Source organism: Pipistrellus hanaki (genome assembly GCF_964339955.1).
Source record: "Pipistrellus hanaki genome assembly, chromosome: 10".
Classification (NCBI taxonomy): Eukaryota; Metazoa; Chordata; class Mammalia; order Chiroptera; family Vespertilionidae; genus Pipistrellus; species Pipistrellus hanaki.
Window position 1 is genome coordinate 15,824,640 of NC_140512.1, and position 15,263 is coordinate 15,839,902.

The following is a 15,263-nucleotide window of genomic DNA, read 5'->3' on the forward strand; positions in this document are numbered from 1 at the left end:
CTTGCATTTTATTCTGCAGTTTCTATATCCAGATCTGTGTAACTTCAAAATATTCTCAACTATATTAGCATAGTTGGTAAAGACCAAATATATTTTTTTAAATATATATTTTATTGATTTTTGTACAGAGAGGAAGGGAGAGAGATACAGAGTTAGAAACATCGATGAGAGAGAGTCATCGATCAGCTGCCTCTTGCACACCCCCTACTGGGGATATGCCCGCAACCAAGGTACATGCCCCTGACCGGAATCGAACCCGGGGCCCTTCAGTCCCCAAGCCGACGCTCTATCCACTGAGCCAAACCGGTTTCGGCAAGACCAAATATTTTAAGAATTCACAACATGACCTACATATTTCACAAAATGTAAAATTTGTAGAGAGTTCCAGGAAATTTGAAGAAAAGGGGATGCAGCTTTTAATCATGGATCAGTATATTTAACTTGTGATTTGCAGAAACACAGGATTGACTTTAGAGGGCAGGGCAACAAAGAAACAAATAAACCTTTATTGAACTTTGTAGGCAAGCGGATGGCTGTTCTTGCTTACACAAATCCTGCGTTAATTTGGATTGCTGGATCCATTTTCCTTCCAAGACGAGCAAAAGCCTGGAAGCATAACAATCACTCACCAGTGATAAACATTTTAACAACTGAACTCTTGTGTTTTAGAAAATTTAGAAAGCCAAGTTGATTCAAGAAAGTTTTTCCTAAATACAATTTTATCCAGATTGATTAGGGAACATGAATTTTCCCTAAAAGTGAGCCAGGAAAAGATACAGGCAGGAGCTAAATTACTTTGTCTCTGAAGGAATTCTGAATTCTAAAAATTTCACATGGTTCCTGGCACATGAATGCTTGATAATCATTGGAAGAGAGAGAACATGATCTTGAAAGTAAATTGGCTACCTTCAGCTTTGACCTCATGGCATCCTAAGTGTTGAGGATGACCTCAAGTGGAAATGGTCACTGTTTTGGAGGCTTTGCTTAGTAAGGAAGTCTTGAGTAAGTGCTGTTCTGGCTAACATCTCTTCCTATTATCTACCCAAGAGTAGCCAATGTTATAGTTGTACTTCCTGTCGTGACTTATTAAATAGAGTCATGCAATTTCTTCCATATCTTACAACAATCCCCCTTTTCCCCCATGTGATTTGCTTGATTTTCATCTGCTCTATTGATGTTGGACATGAAGGAGGACCAAGATATTGACCTGATGTCTTAACATGTCAAGAGTTTTCCAAGGAAGAAATAGCTCCTAAGGTAAGCGTCCTTAAGTTAGGGGCAAATGTTGAAGAGGCAGGCTCATTTCTTCTTCTTTTTTTTCCCCTAAATATATTTTATTGATTTTTTTGCAGAGAGAAAGGGAGAAGGATAGAGAGCTAGAAACATCGATGATGAGAGAAGCATTGACCAGCTGCCTCCTGCACTGGGGATGTGCCCGCAACCAATGTACATGCCCTTGACCGGAATCGAACCCAGGACCTTTCAGTCCATAGGCTGACGCTCTATCCACTGAGCCAAACCGGTTTCGGCATGATTTCTTCTTGTTAACAACCTTGGTGGCTGTGGAGATGGAAAGTGGTGGGGACAAGAAGAGGATTGTGAAATGTTGCGGTGGAAGAAGGGGTTATTTAGCTAAACCTAGTTGTTCCTAATATATCCCTTTAAGCCAGCTAGGAATCATTTTCAACTTAGCTTCCATGGCACCTCAGAAATCAAGGTATTGATAATTTCCTAACATTCTGAAAACCTGATAGTTTTGTTTGGCTTGGTAAGCTCACCTCAAAACTGTAAGATCCTACTTATTGAAGAAGATCCTGGAACCGACACCAATATCTATGGCCCCTTTTCAGATCATTTTTATTCTAACAGTAAATTGAGAATTGAGATCTAAATAATTAATAGTCAGTAAGCTATCTCCTCTTATTTCCCAAGGAATTCCCAACACCCATTCTGATATAACTATAGGACTTCCTCCACTTTCTTTGATAGCCAGAACTCTCAAATGCTTCAAAAGACCCCCAAAACTACCTGGGCGCATTTTTCTCATAGGACCAGCCAGTAAGAACTATGATACTAAATTAAACTTAAACAAAATGAGCCCAACACTGCCCTGGGAGTTACAGTTGAGGAGCCTTGGCCTTGATTTTGAAATGGGGCAAGGAAAAATCCCCAGGCTGCAGCTCTTGCTTCTTGAGAAGATGCTTATGCAAGTTTCTTGAGAAAGGTTTCCAAGGAAACCATATAACTTCAATTCCTTTTTTTCTTAACCGTGTTAAGTACACCGGCTATTGCTTGACATTCTCATTTGAAGGCAGGAACTGCTGAAGAAAAGTGCTTGCATGAAACACACCCACAGAGCCAGAAATCATTTTTATGCTTCCTTCACTGAATGTCAGCTGCATAATCTGCTGGGGGGAACTCAATGACCTGGGTTTATTTGTGGGGTGAAAGATAGGGACTATTAACTTCTTCACTTGGTTGACTTGCTTTTCTTCCCTGTCATTGGGATGGCTCTTAATGAATGATAGTGATGTTGAGATTGAGGAGTTGTGTCTTATCACTTTGATCCTATGTACATTAGACTATGTAGAAAATGTGAATGCCAGAGAATGAATTTATGTATATTTTTTAACATGCAGAGATATATGTGAGCAAGAAAATCATAGAAAACTTGGCCAAATGTTTCCATACCTGTAGGGAACGGCTATAGGGTCAAGCCTTGGATAGACCCTACATGACCCTGGCCACAAGATCTACATCTGCAGTGGGTGATCCCAGTTACCCAAGAAGATTCAGCCACCAAACTCTTGATGGAACTATGGGGCAAGAAGCACTCTCTTCTCACAGAGGAGCTTAAGTCAGTGGATGTACCTCTCCAGCTGGTGATGGCCATCTTTGCCCCAGATGAAGAGAGTCCCCGTGAGAAAGAAGTCAAGGAGGGGAAGTGGAACTGAAATGATATTGTTTGCTCCTGAAGCTACATTCGCTTCTTTACTTCCCAGTTCAAATTTCTGTCACTAGCAACCTAAAGCATACTGACGAATGCATGAACATATCGCTGTTGTTCTAAAAAAGTATTCATGCCCTTCTATTATATGCAGACTAAATCCAACCTCCTCTGCTCAGCTTCAAGACCTTTTATGATCCTGCTCAGTTTAGCCTTTGCTTCCACTCTTTTGCCATATAGCTGACACTTCTGTTTTGCCTCATTTTGCAGTTTTACAGCTCATTGCCTTTGTCTATGCCACTCGTGCCCCCATTCCATCTGGAATGCTCTAACATGTTGAGATCCTATGTATTCCTCAAGACCACACTCAAGTGTTACCTTCGTTAGGAAATCTTTCCTGGTTTCTTAGTCAGAATTGACTTTTGCCACCTTTGTATGTTCTTGATTACTTATACTTTTATTTCAGCACATGGCAATCTGTCTAGTCCAGAGGTCATCTTTATATCCCTGCTCCTACTCCCAAGCCCAGAACAGGCATTAGTAGATCATGGTCCATCACCGTTTTCCTCTAAGACAGTCAAGTGTGAATGTGCTGGTTCCTTCCACTAGATGGTGCTTATTTCTGTTTCCCAGGATCACCGAGTAGGACTTGAGGGCACACAGTAGACACTGAATAAAATTCTTTTGAACAGAGTGGATCTGCTCTCACTTTGAAATACTTTTTACAGTGATTTCCATATAGATCTTGGTGGTACTCAACCCTTTTCAACTACTAGTTTCAGTGAAAGGCTCTCTCTCATAGCTGCTATACCAGAGTGGCAGCTCTGGACCTGGGACTGTATTCTCTTTAATGTTTCTTGTAGTTTCCATTTGCCTTGAACTTGCATATTTGAATAAACTAGAAGGTAGAAGAGAGGGAACGAGAAGAAAAAGTGGGATTTCCATTTTATGAAACAGAATTCCGTGGGAGCTCCCTTTCTCTTCTTGTCATCTTCATCGTCATTGTCATCGTTGCCATCATCATCATCACCATCATCAGTGCCCTAATGCCTGCTGGGGTACCTGGCACAGCTCTAAGATCCATGAAAAAAAAAAAAAGCTTACATTTAAAAGTGAGATTTTCTACATTAATATGTAAAACACACACGAGCATTAGTTATATCTCTGTATTTGTATATAAACGTCAAACTTTTTGATCTGAGTTTCCCTGATGAGGCTGAAACTAGCCGACTTTGTACACATAGATTATTCACAAATCCTGCTGGTATTTGTGACTCTGCTGATTTTAGATTCAACTAACAACGCTAAGTAGCTACTCTGTGTTGGGCACTATACTAAGCTCTTTCACACATATGAATTTCTTTGTGTTTTATTTTTTAATCTTCAAAACAACTCTAAAATGTATTACTTATCTATTGCTACATAACTAATTACTCTAAAGCACCGTGGCTTAAAATCATAACATTGATTATCTCACAGTGTCCATGGATTGGGATTCTGGGCCTGGCTTACCTGGGTTCTCTGGCTCTGGGTCCCTCAGAGGCTCAACTTGAAAAGATGCATTTCCTAACTCACTTATGTGGTTACGGGCAGAATTCAGTCCCTCATGTGCTGCTGGTCAGAAACTTTCGCAGGTTCCTTGCCTCATAGACCCCTCCATGGAGCAGCTCGCGATGTGGCAAGTAGCTTGATGATGTTGAGCAGGTGAGAAAGAGGCAGAGAATGCTGTTTTCTTCCAAAAGGAGAGGTTGCCTTCTCTGTTTTCCGGAACCATGGGTTGGAGAGAGCAGAGCCAAGGGCGTGTCAGGGGTTTGCAGTGGTTTGTGGCCAGAGCATTTCTCCTGAAAGCCCTCAGTGGTTACAGGGCTGGTGGTTTTGTAGCACAGGTGCGTGGTGAAGGGAAAGGCGCCAGGTGGGAGGTGTCAGGGACCAGTCTGGCTTTGGCTACCAAAACAGCTGGTGATCGAAGGTGCTGTTCAGCCTCAAGCCTTGTACATGGCTGGAAAATAGTGGGGATAATGGTGGGTGCATCTCTGCAGCATAGGGACCCATTTTAACTCGGAAGCACAATCAAAAGAATTCTGAGTTTGATTGTCTGAATATAAAAGTTCTCCGACGGCTGTTCATCTGCTGTGAGATAAGAGAAGTGCTGCTGAGATGCTGCAATGGTTCTCCGCTCCTGTCCCTGTTATTTTCTCTAAATGCATATGGACTCATTCAGAGCCCAGCAGGCAGTGAGACTTAATCTGTACTAAGGAGTGAATGCTTAGGGAAAAAATCCAACATTCGGTAGAAGTGAAAATGAAGCAGTTTGCACCTCCAAAGGGGGTTTTAACTGTGAGTGAGAGAGCTCAGCATGGCCACAGGGGCAGGCGGTAGGAGGTTTGCAGAGCTGTGAAGAACTGGGCCAGGTGAGGCATCTGTCACTGGCTGAACAAACAGTAGCCCTGAGGCCTCCTGCTCCAAAAGCCTGGCCACCTTGGTTGGTGGGGAGGGAGGGGATAGATCAGCCAGCCTCAGCGCACAACAGATCACAGTCGGGTGGGGTCAGCTGAAACAGAGACATTTTTATGCCAGGAAGTTCCAACAACGGCTTTGATGCCAGTGCTTGATAATTATTGACTTCTCGTGGTTAATTTCTCTTTGAGAAACATAATTTTCTGAGCTTTTCATGAGACTTGATGAAAACTAAAGGATCCAGTGAGCATGCAGACTGCATTTCACCCCAAAATAAAAACTTATTTTCTCTTCTTTCTAAGAAATTCAAATACAATAGAAAGCCAAGTTTCCCCAAAAACCAAAGAGAACAAAATAAAATAAATGCAATGTAAAAAAAACCACTATCAACAGTTTGGTGTGAGTATATTCTCCCAGCCTTTTAATGCGTATACAAACCTATATTTTAACTTGAGTGTGACTGTGAAGTAACACTGTCCTAGAACCACCTCGTTTCGCTCCTGCACAGGTCATAGATCTCCATGGTTGTCAATACATTGATGTGTCTGAACTTATCAAGGGATACATGTGATTTAATTAACTAGTTCCCTATTGAGGGACTTCTAGGATGTTTCCAAGTTTTTCAAAAATATATATATTTTATTGATTTTTTTACAGGGAGGAAGAGAGAGGGTTAGAAACATCAATGAGAGAGAACCATCGATCAGCTGCCTCTTGCACCCCCCTACTGGGGATGTGCAGGCAACCAAGGAACATGCCCTTGACCAGAATTGAACCTGGGACCTTTCAATCCGCAGGCCAACGCTCTAGCCACTGAGCCAAATCGGTTTTGGCAGTTTCCAAGTTTTGGTTATTACAAAGACTGCTGGTAACTTTTTGCCCATAAATCTTTGCATACTTGTCCAACAATCTCTGAAGGATTAATTCTTGGGTGTGGACTTGTTAGATTAGAAGATAGATACCTTAACTTTGATAAAATTTTACAAAATGCCATGAACGAATTTTACCAACTTGCTCTGCTTTCATCAGCATGATAGACTGCCCTTTCTTTCAAATTATTAACAACCCTGGCATTACCAATCTTTGCTAATCTAATGGGGAAAGGAATGTAAATTATTTTAATTCGCATTTCTTAAATTAGTAGTGATTTGAGGTCTACTGTCATATACTGACCAGGCACATGAATTTTTTTTGTGGGAATTCAATATTTTCCAATGAAGTATCCATCTTTTCTTGTTGGGTTATTAGAGCTTTTTATATATCAAGAATACTAATACTTTGTCATGTATTTTGCATGCAATTAAATCTTTTTGGTAACAGCAGAAAACATCAAATAGGTTTACTTACAAACACTGTGGGATCCCCTGATACCTCTCACCCAAAAAAGAACCCCACAAAAGTTTTGGTTATTGACACTTTATTAGGTTTCCTAGGGGGGCCATAACAAAATATCACAACCCAGGTGGCTTAAAGCAATACACGTGTGTTCTCTCACAGTCCTGGAGGTCAGAAGTCTGAAAACAAGGCGTTGGCAGGGTTTTGTTCCCATGGAAGCTTCTGGTGAAGATCCTCCCTCTCCTGCTCCAGCTTCTGGGAGCCCCAGGTGTTCCCTGTAGACTTGTCGACACAGCTCCATCACGTGGTTTTCTTCCTCATCCTTTGTTAGGTGTACTGGTCATGTTGGATTAAGGTGCGCCATCAGGACTTCATCTTAACTTAATTGCAGGCGTACCTCAGATAGTGTGGGCTCAGTTCCAGAACACCGCTATCTGCTATCCGTTGAGTATCCCAATAAAGCAGGCTCAGTTGGTTGGAACATCTTATAAACCAGAAGATTTCCGTTTCAATCTCTGGTAGGTATGTGTGTGGGAGGCGGCAATGTATGGATATCTCTCTCACACCGATATTTCTCTATCTCTCCCTCCCTTACCCCTCCTTCTCTTTCTAAAAAAAAAAAAAAAAAATCATAAAAACATCCTTAGGTGAGGTTTAAAAAATTGCAACATCTGTGAAGCACAATAAAATGAGGTATATCTGTACTACTGTAAGACCTATTTCCAAACAAGATCACATTCACAGATACCATGGGTTAGAATTTCAGCATATCTTTTGGGGGAAACAATTCAACCCACAGCAGCCCCCATTATGAAGTGTCTGTTATCGCTTACAAACTATGTTGTTAACGACTGGGACTAGATCAGTCCTGTTCCATATTCTGACTTGAAGTACTTTAACCAGTGTCTGGTAGGTAGTGGCCCCTCAAAAAAGATTTCCTGAAAGAATTTGAGTTTCAGGACTATGTGCCCCTTCAGATATTAAAATATGTATACAAGAGAACACAAGACATCAGATTTGATTTTATTTAAATCCACATTCAATAATTTGTAGTTAATATGCAAATGTAAGTGGGGATAACTGGATTGTCCGGAAGAGGGAACGTCTCAGCTTTCTGAATGGGCTTGGGCCCAGTGAGTGCTTTAGGCTCCTGGCACCTGTCCTGCAAACAGGTCTAAGAATATGCAGACACACTCCCAGACTAGAACCACATGTATGATCCAGAATCGTTAGGCTGGATTAAGTAGAAAATAAGACAGCAGAGCCTTTAACAATAGAAATTTATTTTATTTCTTATTCATATTGTAAAATACAATTGACATTTATGTCATAGTCACATAGAGCCGAGCTCATCAAATGAAGGTCAAATAAAGTATCTTGCTTCAGAAACTTAACTTCCTAAGTTATTTTTTTGTACTTGCTTCCAAAAATAATTTCCAATTACTTAGGACTAACAGCCTCCAAATTATGCTGCAGAATTCCTATATTTAAGGTTTTAAAAAATAATTTACCTCCTGTAAAAGATATATTTAATAAAACACCTATCTTTCATTACCACAGAGGATTATACATTCCATTACCGGGCATGGTCCTTGTAATGAAATGTGTATTCCTCTGTGAGGGACAGAACATGGTTGTAAAAGATGAGCTGTAAAGAAAGTGTTTAATCGATACCTTATGTGTCAGGGGAAAGGCTCAATGGGCAAGGCAGCAGTTCCACATACGCCTTCAAAGGCGTGCAGGGCTTTTCGAACCCTGTATGTTAGAACCACCCAGAATACTTAGAAAAATACTGATGTCTGGGCCTCATCCCAAATGAATTAATTCGTAGCCTGAGATTGGTGCTCAGGCAGCGTATTTTACTTTATTTATTTATTTATTTATTTATTTATTTATTTATAAAATATATCTTTATTGATTTCGGAGAGGAAGGGAGAGATAGGGACATTAATGATGAAAGAAAATCATCGATCGGCAGCCTTCTGCACTCCCCCAAATCTAGGGTCGAGCCTACAACCCAGGCATATTCCCTAACCAGGAATCGAACCATGACCTCCTAGTTCATAGGTCAATGCTCAACCACTGAGCTACACCGGCTGGTCCAGGCTGTGCATTTTAAAAAGTGTCCCTGGTGATTCCTATTTGTACCCAGAGTTAAGAAGCACAGAGCACTTGCATACACAGAAGAAAGGTTTGGGTTACACCAAACCAGGTATCTAGTTAGAAAAATTGAAATTTTATATATATTTATATCTAATATAAATAGACACGGTTCACAAAGTTATCCTTTGTAAAGTATTACCTAGAAGTAATTTTAATATATTTTATAAATAACGATCTTTCTCTAAGGTTAACCAACACTTCCAATAAATAGCAAAGTAATTAAGAAATGGTAATAGTTTTTGAAAAAGACATTTCAATTGTTTTTTGAAAACCTGAAGAATGTGTCAAAGTTTAATAGTTCTTTAGACTGAGCGGTGGATAGGGCAAGTAGTGTTCTTCCTAACTCGGGTACTTTTTAGATAGCAAATATCTTCTTCTGTTAAAAACAAAGAAAAAAGAAAAAGCTGCCCAGACCAAAATTTAAAACCAACATATTTGGAACTAATTCATAATTTCTAGAATGTCTCCTTTAATAATATACTTAAAAAAACAAAACAACAACAACAAAACCTGCTTCAAATATCTTTACAAATAAACGCCAAAAATCCAAGTAACCCTACTGGAGAAATTCTTTCTCAACTAATTTTTGAATCTAGAGTAAAGGGGTTCTTGAAAATTTCACAACTCTGGGTAAAAAGCTGTGGGAGGGTGGCTGGAGGGAGAAGAGAAGCAGGGAGAAAGGGAGGGAAAAAATATGAAAAATGAGTCCCTTTACTTGCTTCTTGGTTCTATGCTGGACAAGGCTATAATAGTTGCACTTAATAATTTGCTCTGTGGACAGAGTGGGGACAAAGGGTCTCATCTCTCTTGTTCCCTTTTTATAACCTTGGAACCAGCCCGCAGAGAAGGGCCAAGGCATAAAGGTTCAGGTTTTCTATTCTGTGTTTGTGAGTCTCAGTTGGACCTCATTGCAAAAGACACTAAAAAGACGATCTCACTTTTCTTCCTTTTAGTGTCTCCCTGGTATCTGCAGACAACGAGGGGATGTTTGAAAATACCGTTAAGGGGTGAGACAAAGACTACAATGAGCGCATTATTTTCTGTAAAGAGCTTGAGGAACACAAGGATAACCAAAATTGAGAGTAAACCCACATGAAAATAGATGTCACAAATTATTCCAAAGAATTTCCAGAAGCACTCAATAATAAGATAGTCAAAACATCAGGCACAACAAGTTAGAAATCTGATGAGTCTGTTTAAACGTAGACTATTCTCCAAAATCACTGAGACAAATGAGATAGAAACAAATCTGCGAATAGGCCTAGAACCGAACTATCCTTAAACAATCAGACATGCCAATATTTTTCTCCAGTGAAGAGCTCAGCTAGGGAAAGAGCTATATATATTGGAAGTGCCAGCTTTCATAATGTCCTATTACAATTTAAATCCAACGTTGATGATTGACACGCTAATTTAAAGCTTTGGAACACTAACTTGTTTTTTTCCTAGCCCAGAGCATTAGGCGGAGTGTTTCTCTCCTTGTTTGATGCCGAGAACAAGATGCAGGAACCAGTTAAACTGCACAGTCCATCCTTTGTCTCTGCAAACTTCAATCTGATCGAGAAAATACTTCCCAGCATCCTCCTCGCTTTTCCCCACGGTCAGGGCATCCCGAATGTACTCAATATCTTCTTTGCTTGTTAGCTGGGGCATCCCCGTCATCAGCATCATGGAGAACAAGATGATCAGGAGGTTTGTGTGATGACGGAGGGCCAGATAAGCCTTAGCGCAGACGTCCTGAATAGAGAAAAACATGCTGTTACTGTGGTCACGGTAACTAAACAGGCTAGCGATAGTGGGTCCTGGAATTCCCATGGCATCACGCTGTCTGTGGGAAGAAACCAGCATACCCAGGTAGGGCCCCTGCCGCCGATGAAAAGTTTGCTGAGAACAGAAACTGTTTTTTGTAATCTCTTAAGCACCTTCATGTAGATACATATATCCAGGTGTGCTCAAGGAGAACTAAGAGATACGGTGAAGGTTCGTCTTATTTCTTACTCTGTATTTTCTCTTCAGCTCTTTCCTGGGAAATTGAGGGTGGACATTTCTGCAGTCTCTGAAGAGCAATGAGTCAGTTTTGAACACAATACCGGAATCCATAATCTTCAGCTAAGCATAAACAATCTTTGCCAAGGGCTAATGAAATCCAAAGAAGCGATGGAAACATTGTGTTTGAGATTTTTGTGTTCGTCTTCACAATTCTAAGAAAATCGATGAGTTAGTCTTTCATTGTCTGACTCTCAAAATTGTTAGGTGAACTTTGGAATTTTAATACACATTCTGAATACCGAGTGAAAGAGAGGGCTTTAAAAAAATGCTCTGGCTGCAGATAACACAGGTGATATAGGGGAGTTAGATGATACAGGTGAGTTAAATCCACTTAATAAGCACCAGGCATGCTTATGCCAATTAAGTTATTCCAAAGCTTAGAAAAAGAGGAAAGTTCCCAAGTTCATAACATGAGAATAACCCAAACTTAATATCATAACTTGGCAAATATAGAGTGTTAAGGGAAATTGAATTTAACAATAATAAAACATAAATCTTTCAAATAATATACTGAATAACCTGTTAAAAGAATAATACACTATAGCCAAATAGGGAGGGCAGTTTTGGGCAATCAGGCCAGCCCATGAGGGCAATTGGGGGTGACCAGACCGGCAGGGGAGTAGTTAGGTATCAAACAGACTGGCAGGGGAGTAGTTAGGGGGTGATCAGGCTGGCAGGTAGGTGAGTGGTTGGGAGTCAGCAGTCCTGGATTGTGAGGGGATGTCTCAGATTGGAGAGGGTGCAGGCTGGGCTGAGGGGACCCCCCCTTCCCAAGTGCACGAATTTTGTACACCAGTCCTCTAGTGTTTAATAAGCATGTAAAAATGTTTGAGTTAAAAATCAGGTATGAAACAACACATAGTATAATCCCATTTTGGTAACTTTACACAAAATACTTTTTAAAAAAGAATATAAGTTTACAGGCAAAATATTAATAGTGATTTTGTCTTTTTACACTTAGATGATCTCTTCTGTGTCATTTGCATGTGGCAGGGTAATTGCAGTGACAATGGTTACCATGCTTGTGTCACTCTGTGTATGCATAACCCTATCCAAAGACAACAACTCATGGAGTATTCTGGCACTTTTTAGGTAGGCGATATCTATAATAATAAATGTGTAATATGCTAATTAGACTGGACAGCCAAACAACCTTCTGGACATCCTTCTGGACAAAGCTGCGGTGGCAAATGCTGAGGCAGAGGTGGTTAGGGGCGATCAGCCCAGCAGGTGAGTAATTAGGGGTGATCAGGCAGGCAGGTAGAGTGGTTAGGGGTGATAAGGCAGGCAGATTAGTTGTTGGGGCGATCAGGCAGGCAAGCCAGTGGGTAGGGACATCAGGCAGGCAGAGTGGTTAGGGGTGATCAGGAAGGTAGGTGAGCAGTTAGGGATAATCAGAGAGGCAGACAAGTGGTTAGGAGTGATCAGGCAGGTAAGCGAGAATTAAGGGCAATCAGGCAGGCAGAGGTGGTTAGGGATGATCAGGCAGGCAGGCATCCCCTGAGGGGTACCGGATTGTGAGAGGGTGTAAGCCTGGCTCAGGGACCCTTCCCTATCTTGTGCACAAATTTTGTGCACCGGGCCTCTAATATATATATATATATAATGCACAGAGACGGCATATACCAAATCCTCTCTTTTCCCTACATGGAGGGTAGATGGGCTCTGTGGGAGACTCCACAGACAGAAGATAGCGGTTCCTGCTGCAGCCCAGACATCATTTGTTTCCTGGAAGTGGCCCCAGTGCATTAGGCTCTTGCATTCTTAATGATTCCACCGACAGGCAGGAAATCATCTTGTCTTGCTCATTTATAGGACTCACTGAGGTCTCTCTCCTTTTTTGCTAATTACACAGGTTAAGGGCAGACTTCACCCCAGGCAACATACTCATTAATTTGCCAATTCGCACAGTTTTCACAAAAGCGTAGATGAGAATGCCTTTTGATTTTGAATTAAATTACATTCTGATTTTTAATTACTTTCTATCCTTCTATACACAGGGAGCTACAAGCAATTCCCCTCTCCCCGCCACCACACACACACCCACACACCCACACACACACCCACACCCACACACACCCCCCTGTCTGAGACCTCTGTGTGACCAAACAGAAATTTTTTGAGGAGGATAATTAACCTGGGGTGAAGTTATTATAATCCCAATCTACAAATTCCCAGTAAAGATGTGTTAAGTGACAATCCAGTGATTCACCAATCGCAGTAGCAGTGCAGGAAGAAACAAAGTAACTGCCCTGCCTCTCTTGAAGGCCATCTCACCCAGATGAGGAATTTCTTCTGGCTCTAATTTATTTGGTTAGTTCTGATTTTTATATACAAGAGTCAGTTCTATGAGGAAAAAATGTCATCCTATACTTGTCAGATGCAATGTTTAAATTCTGACTGGCTATGCAGACTTAGATACTTCGTGCAGATTTACTTATGTTTTATGTAAAAGTAGTGTGGAGCAGTGGTTAAAAGTAGACACTCACACCTCACTGCCTGGATTCAAAACTTGGCTTTATTTTAGATAAGTTTCTTGTCACAGAAGTTACTTAACCTTTCTTAACATCAGTTTGCTCATCTGTGGAATAATAATAATAACAACACCCCTTACATAAGGTTGTGGTGAGATTTAAGTGCTATGTAAGTGGTTGGCTATCCTATATAATAAAAACCTAATATACTAAGTGTCCCACCATTCGTTTAACCATTTGACCAGTTGTTATGACATGCATTGACCACCAGAGGGCAGTCACTCTGACCTGTAGGTTAGCTTGTTGCTGGGATCCGGCTGATCAGGACTGGATGAGATGAGCCAGACACGCTCTGGAGTCCTTATGCGGTCCCCCCCTGGCCCCAATGGTGCATTTGTAGGGTCCCTCAACCTGGCCTTTGGGGATCAGGCTGAAACCGGCTGTCCAACCCTCGAGGGATGCCAGATTGCGAGAGGGTGCAGGCCTGGGCCTCTAGTTATTAATAATGTGAGAAGTTGCATTATTGGTCACATACTTCTCAAGGCTGAGAGGTCACCATCCCATCTGGACCACCTGTGAGAAATGCCTCCTCAGGCAGTAAAGACCTAGGAGGTGAGGTGGGTTGGAGTAGGAGACAAGCCTCACTCCAACCAGGGGTTTATGCTGGCCCATTGAAGTGGGAAGGAAGATGGGCGCACAGAACACAAAGGCTACATATGCAAGTGGTTCCATTGCTGTGAGGGGCACAGTGAGTGCTTGCTCCACCCACTCAAGCCCCAGAGGTATCGTTTCTGCCCCTTGTACTCAGCCTTCCTCCTGTGAGAACATCCTTGGCCACGCTGCTCCAGCCCAAGGCCTGTGGTCTGAGGGACCACGAGGATGTGGGGTGGGGAGCTCGAGGGGAAGCCCAGAACAGAAGTTACTGGCTGTAGCAACAGACTTTCCCCTTCTGCCTAAGCTGCCCGGCACTGACCTCACATACCCTCCTTTCTGTCCTTCTCAGAGGCCTGTTGAAGGCTTTCTGTTATTCAGTAGAGAAGGGGTAGAGCACATATGTCAAACACAAGGCCCACGGGCCAAATCCAGCCCGCCAGGCCTTGCAATGTGGCCCGCACCGCGCTGTCATCACTGCACTCCGCTGTCAGTTTATGACATTGTCAGTTTATGACTGTTCAGTAAACCATTCGGCCTGCGATTTAGGCTGGATTTTAGATTTTGGCCCCTTCTCTGATTGAGTTCGACACCCCTAGGGTAGAGGAACAATCTGGTGGCAGGGACGTGGCTAATGTACTTGCTGATGCGTGTGAATGTGGGGAACACTGTAGTTTTGTTAGTGTCATTAGTTGGAACACTACCCTTTAGGACAGGGGTCTTCAAACTACGGCCCGCGGGCCACATGCAGCCCCCAGGGGAGTCTGATCCTGCCTGCCAGGTTTTTTGGGCAGTGAGCGCAGCCAAGGTGTTACAGTAGGAATTAGTAGTTCATATAGTCCGGCCCTCCAGCTCTCTGAGGGACCGTGATCTGGCCCCCACTTTAAAAAGTTTGAGGACCCCTGCTTTAGGAGCTAATAGATTGAACCTACATCGTACATCTGCTCTTAATTCATAGTTGATTCAAGTGCATCAAGTACCAATGGAACGATTGCTTTTACAAAACCACCGCTCCCACCATTCTTGAGGACAAAGGCACTCCTTACCATTTCAGTGTCAAAACATTGACTTGATTTGTGAACTGGCCCAACGTATCGGTCCACTAAATTGAAAAGAAATGACTTTCTATGTACAATCTACTCATTTCTTAACAACCAGCTGTGGTTGCCTTGAACTGTTTACGGTCA

General features: G+C 41.9%; 1 protein-coding gene across 3 annotated transcripts in view; it reads right to left on the bottom strand.

Annotated features, from left to right (window-relative positions):
- Nucleotides 1-8,008: 8,008 nt before the first annotated feature.
- The window catches only part of PIK3CG (phosphatidylinositol-4,5-bisphosphate 3-kinase catalytic subunit gamma), a 33,938-nt gene continuing 26,683 nt past the window's right edge, over nt 8,009-15,263 (bottom strand). For all 3 annotated transcript variants that reach the window (XM_084897031.1, XM_084897030.1, XM_084897032.1), the window contains one exon: nt 8,009-10,639. In XM_084897031.1, the coding sequence (XP_084753157.1) occupies nt 10,361-10,639 (279 nt within the window). In that variant the 3' untranslated portion in view covers nt 8,009-10,360. The remainder of the gene's footprint in view (nt 10,640-15,263) is intronic.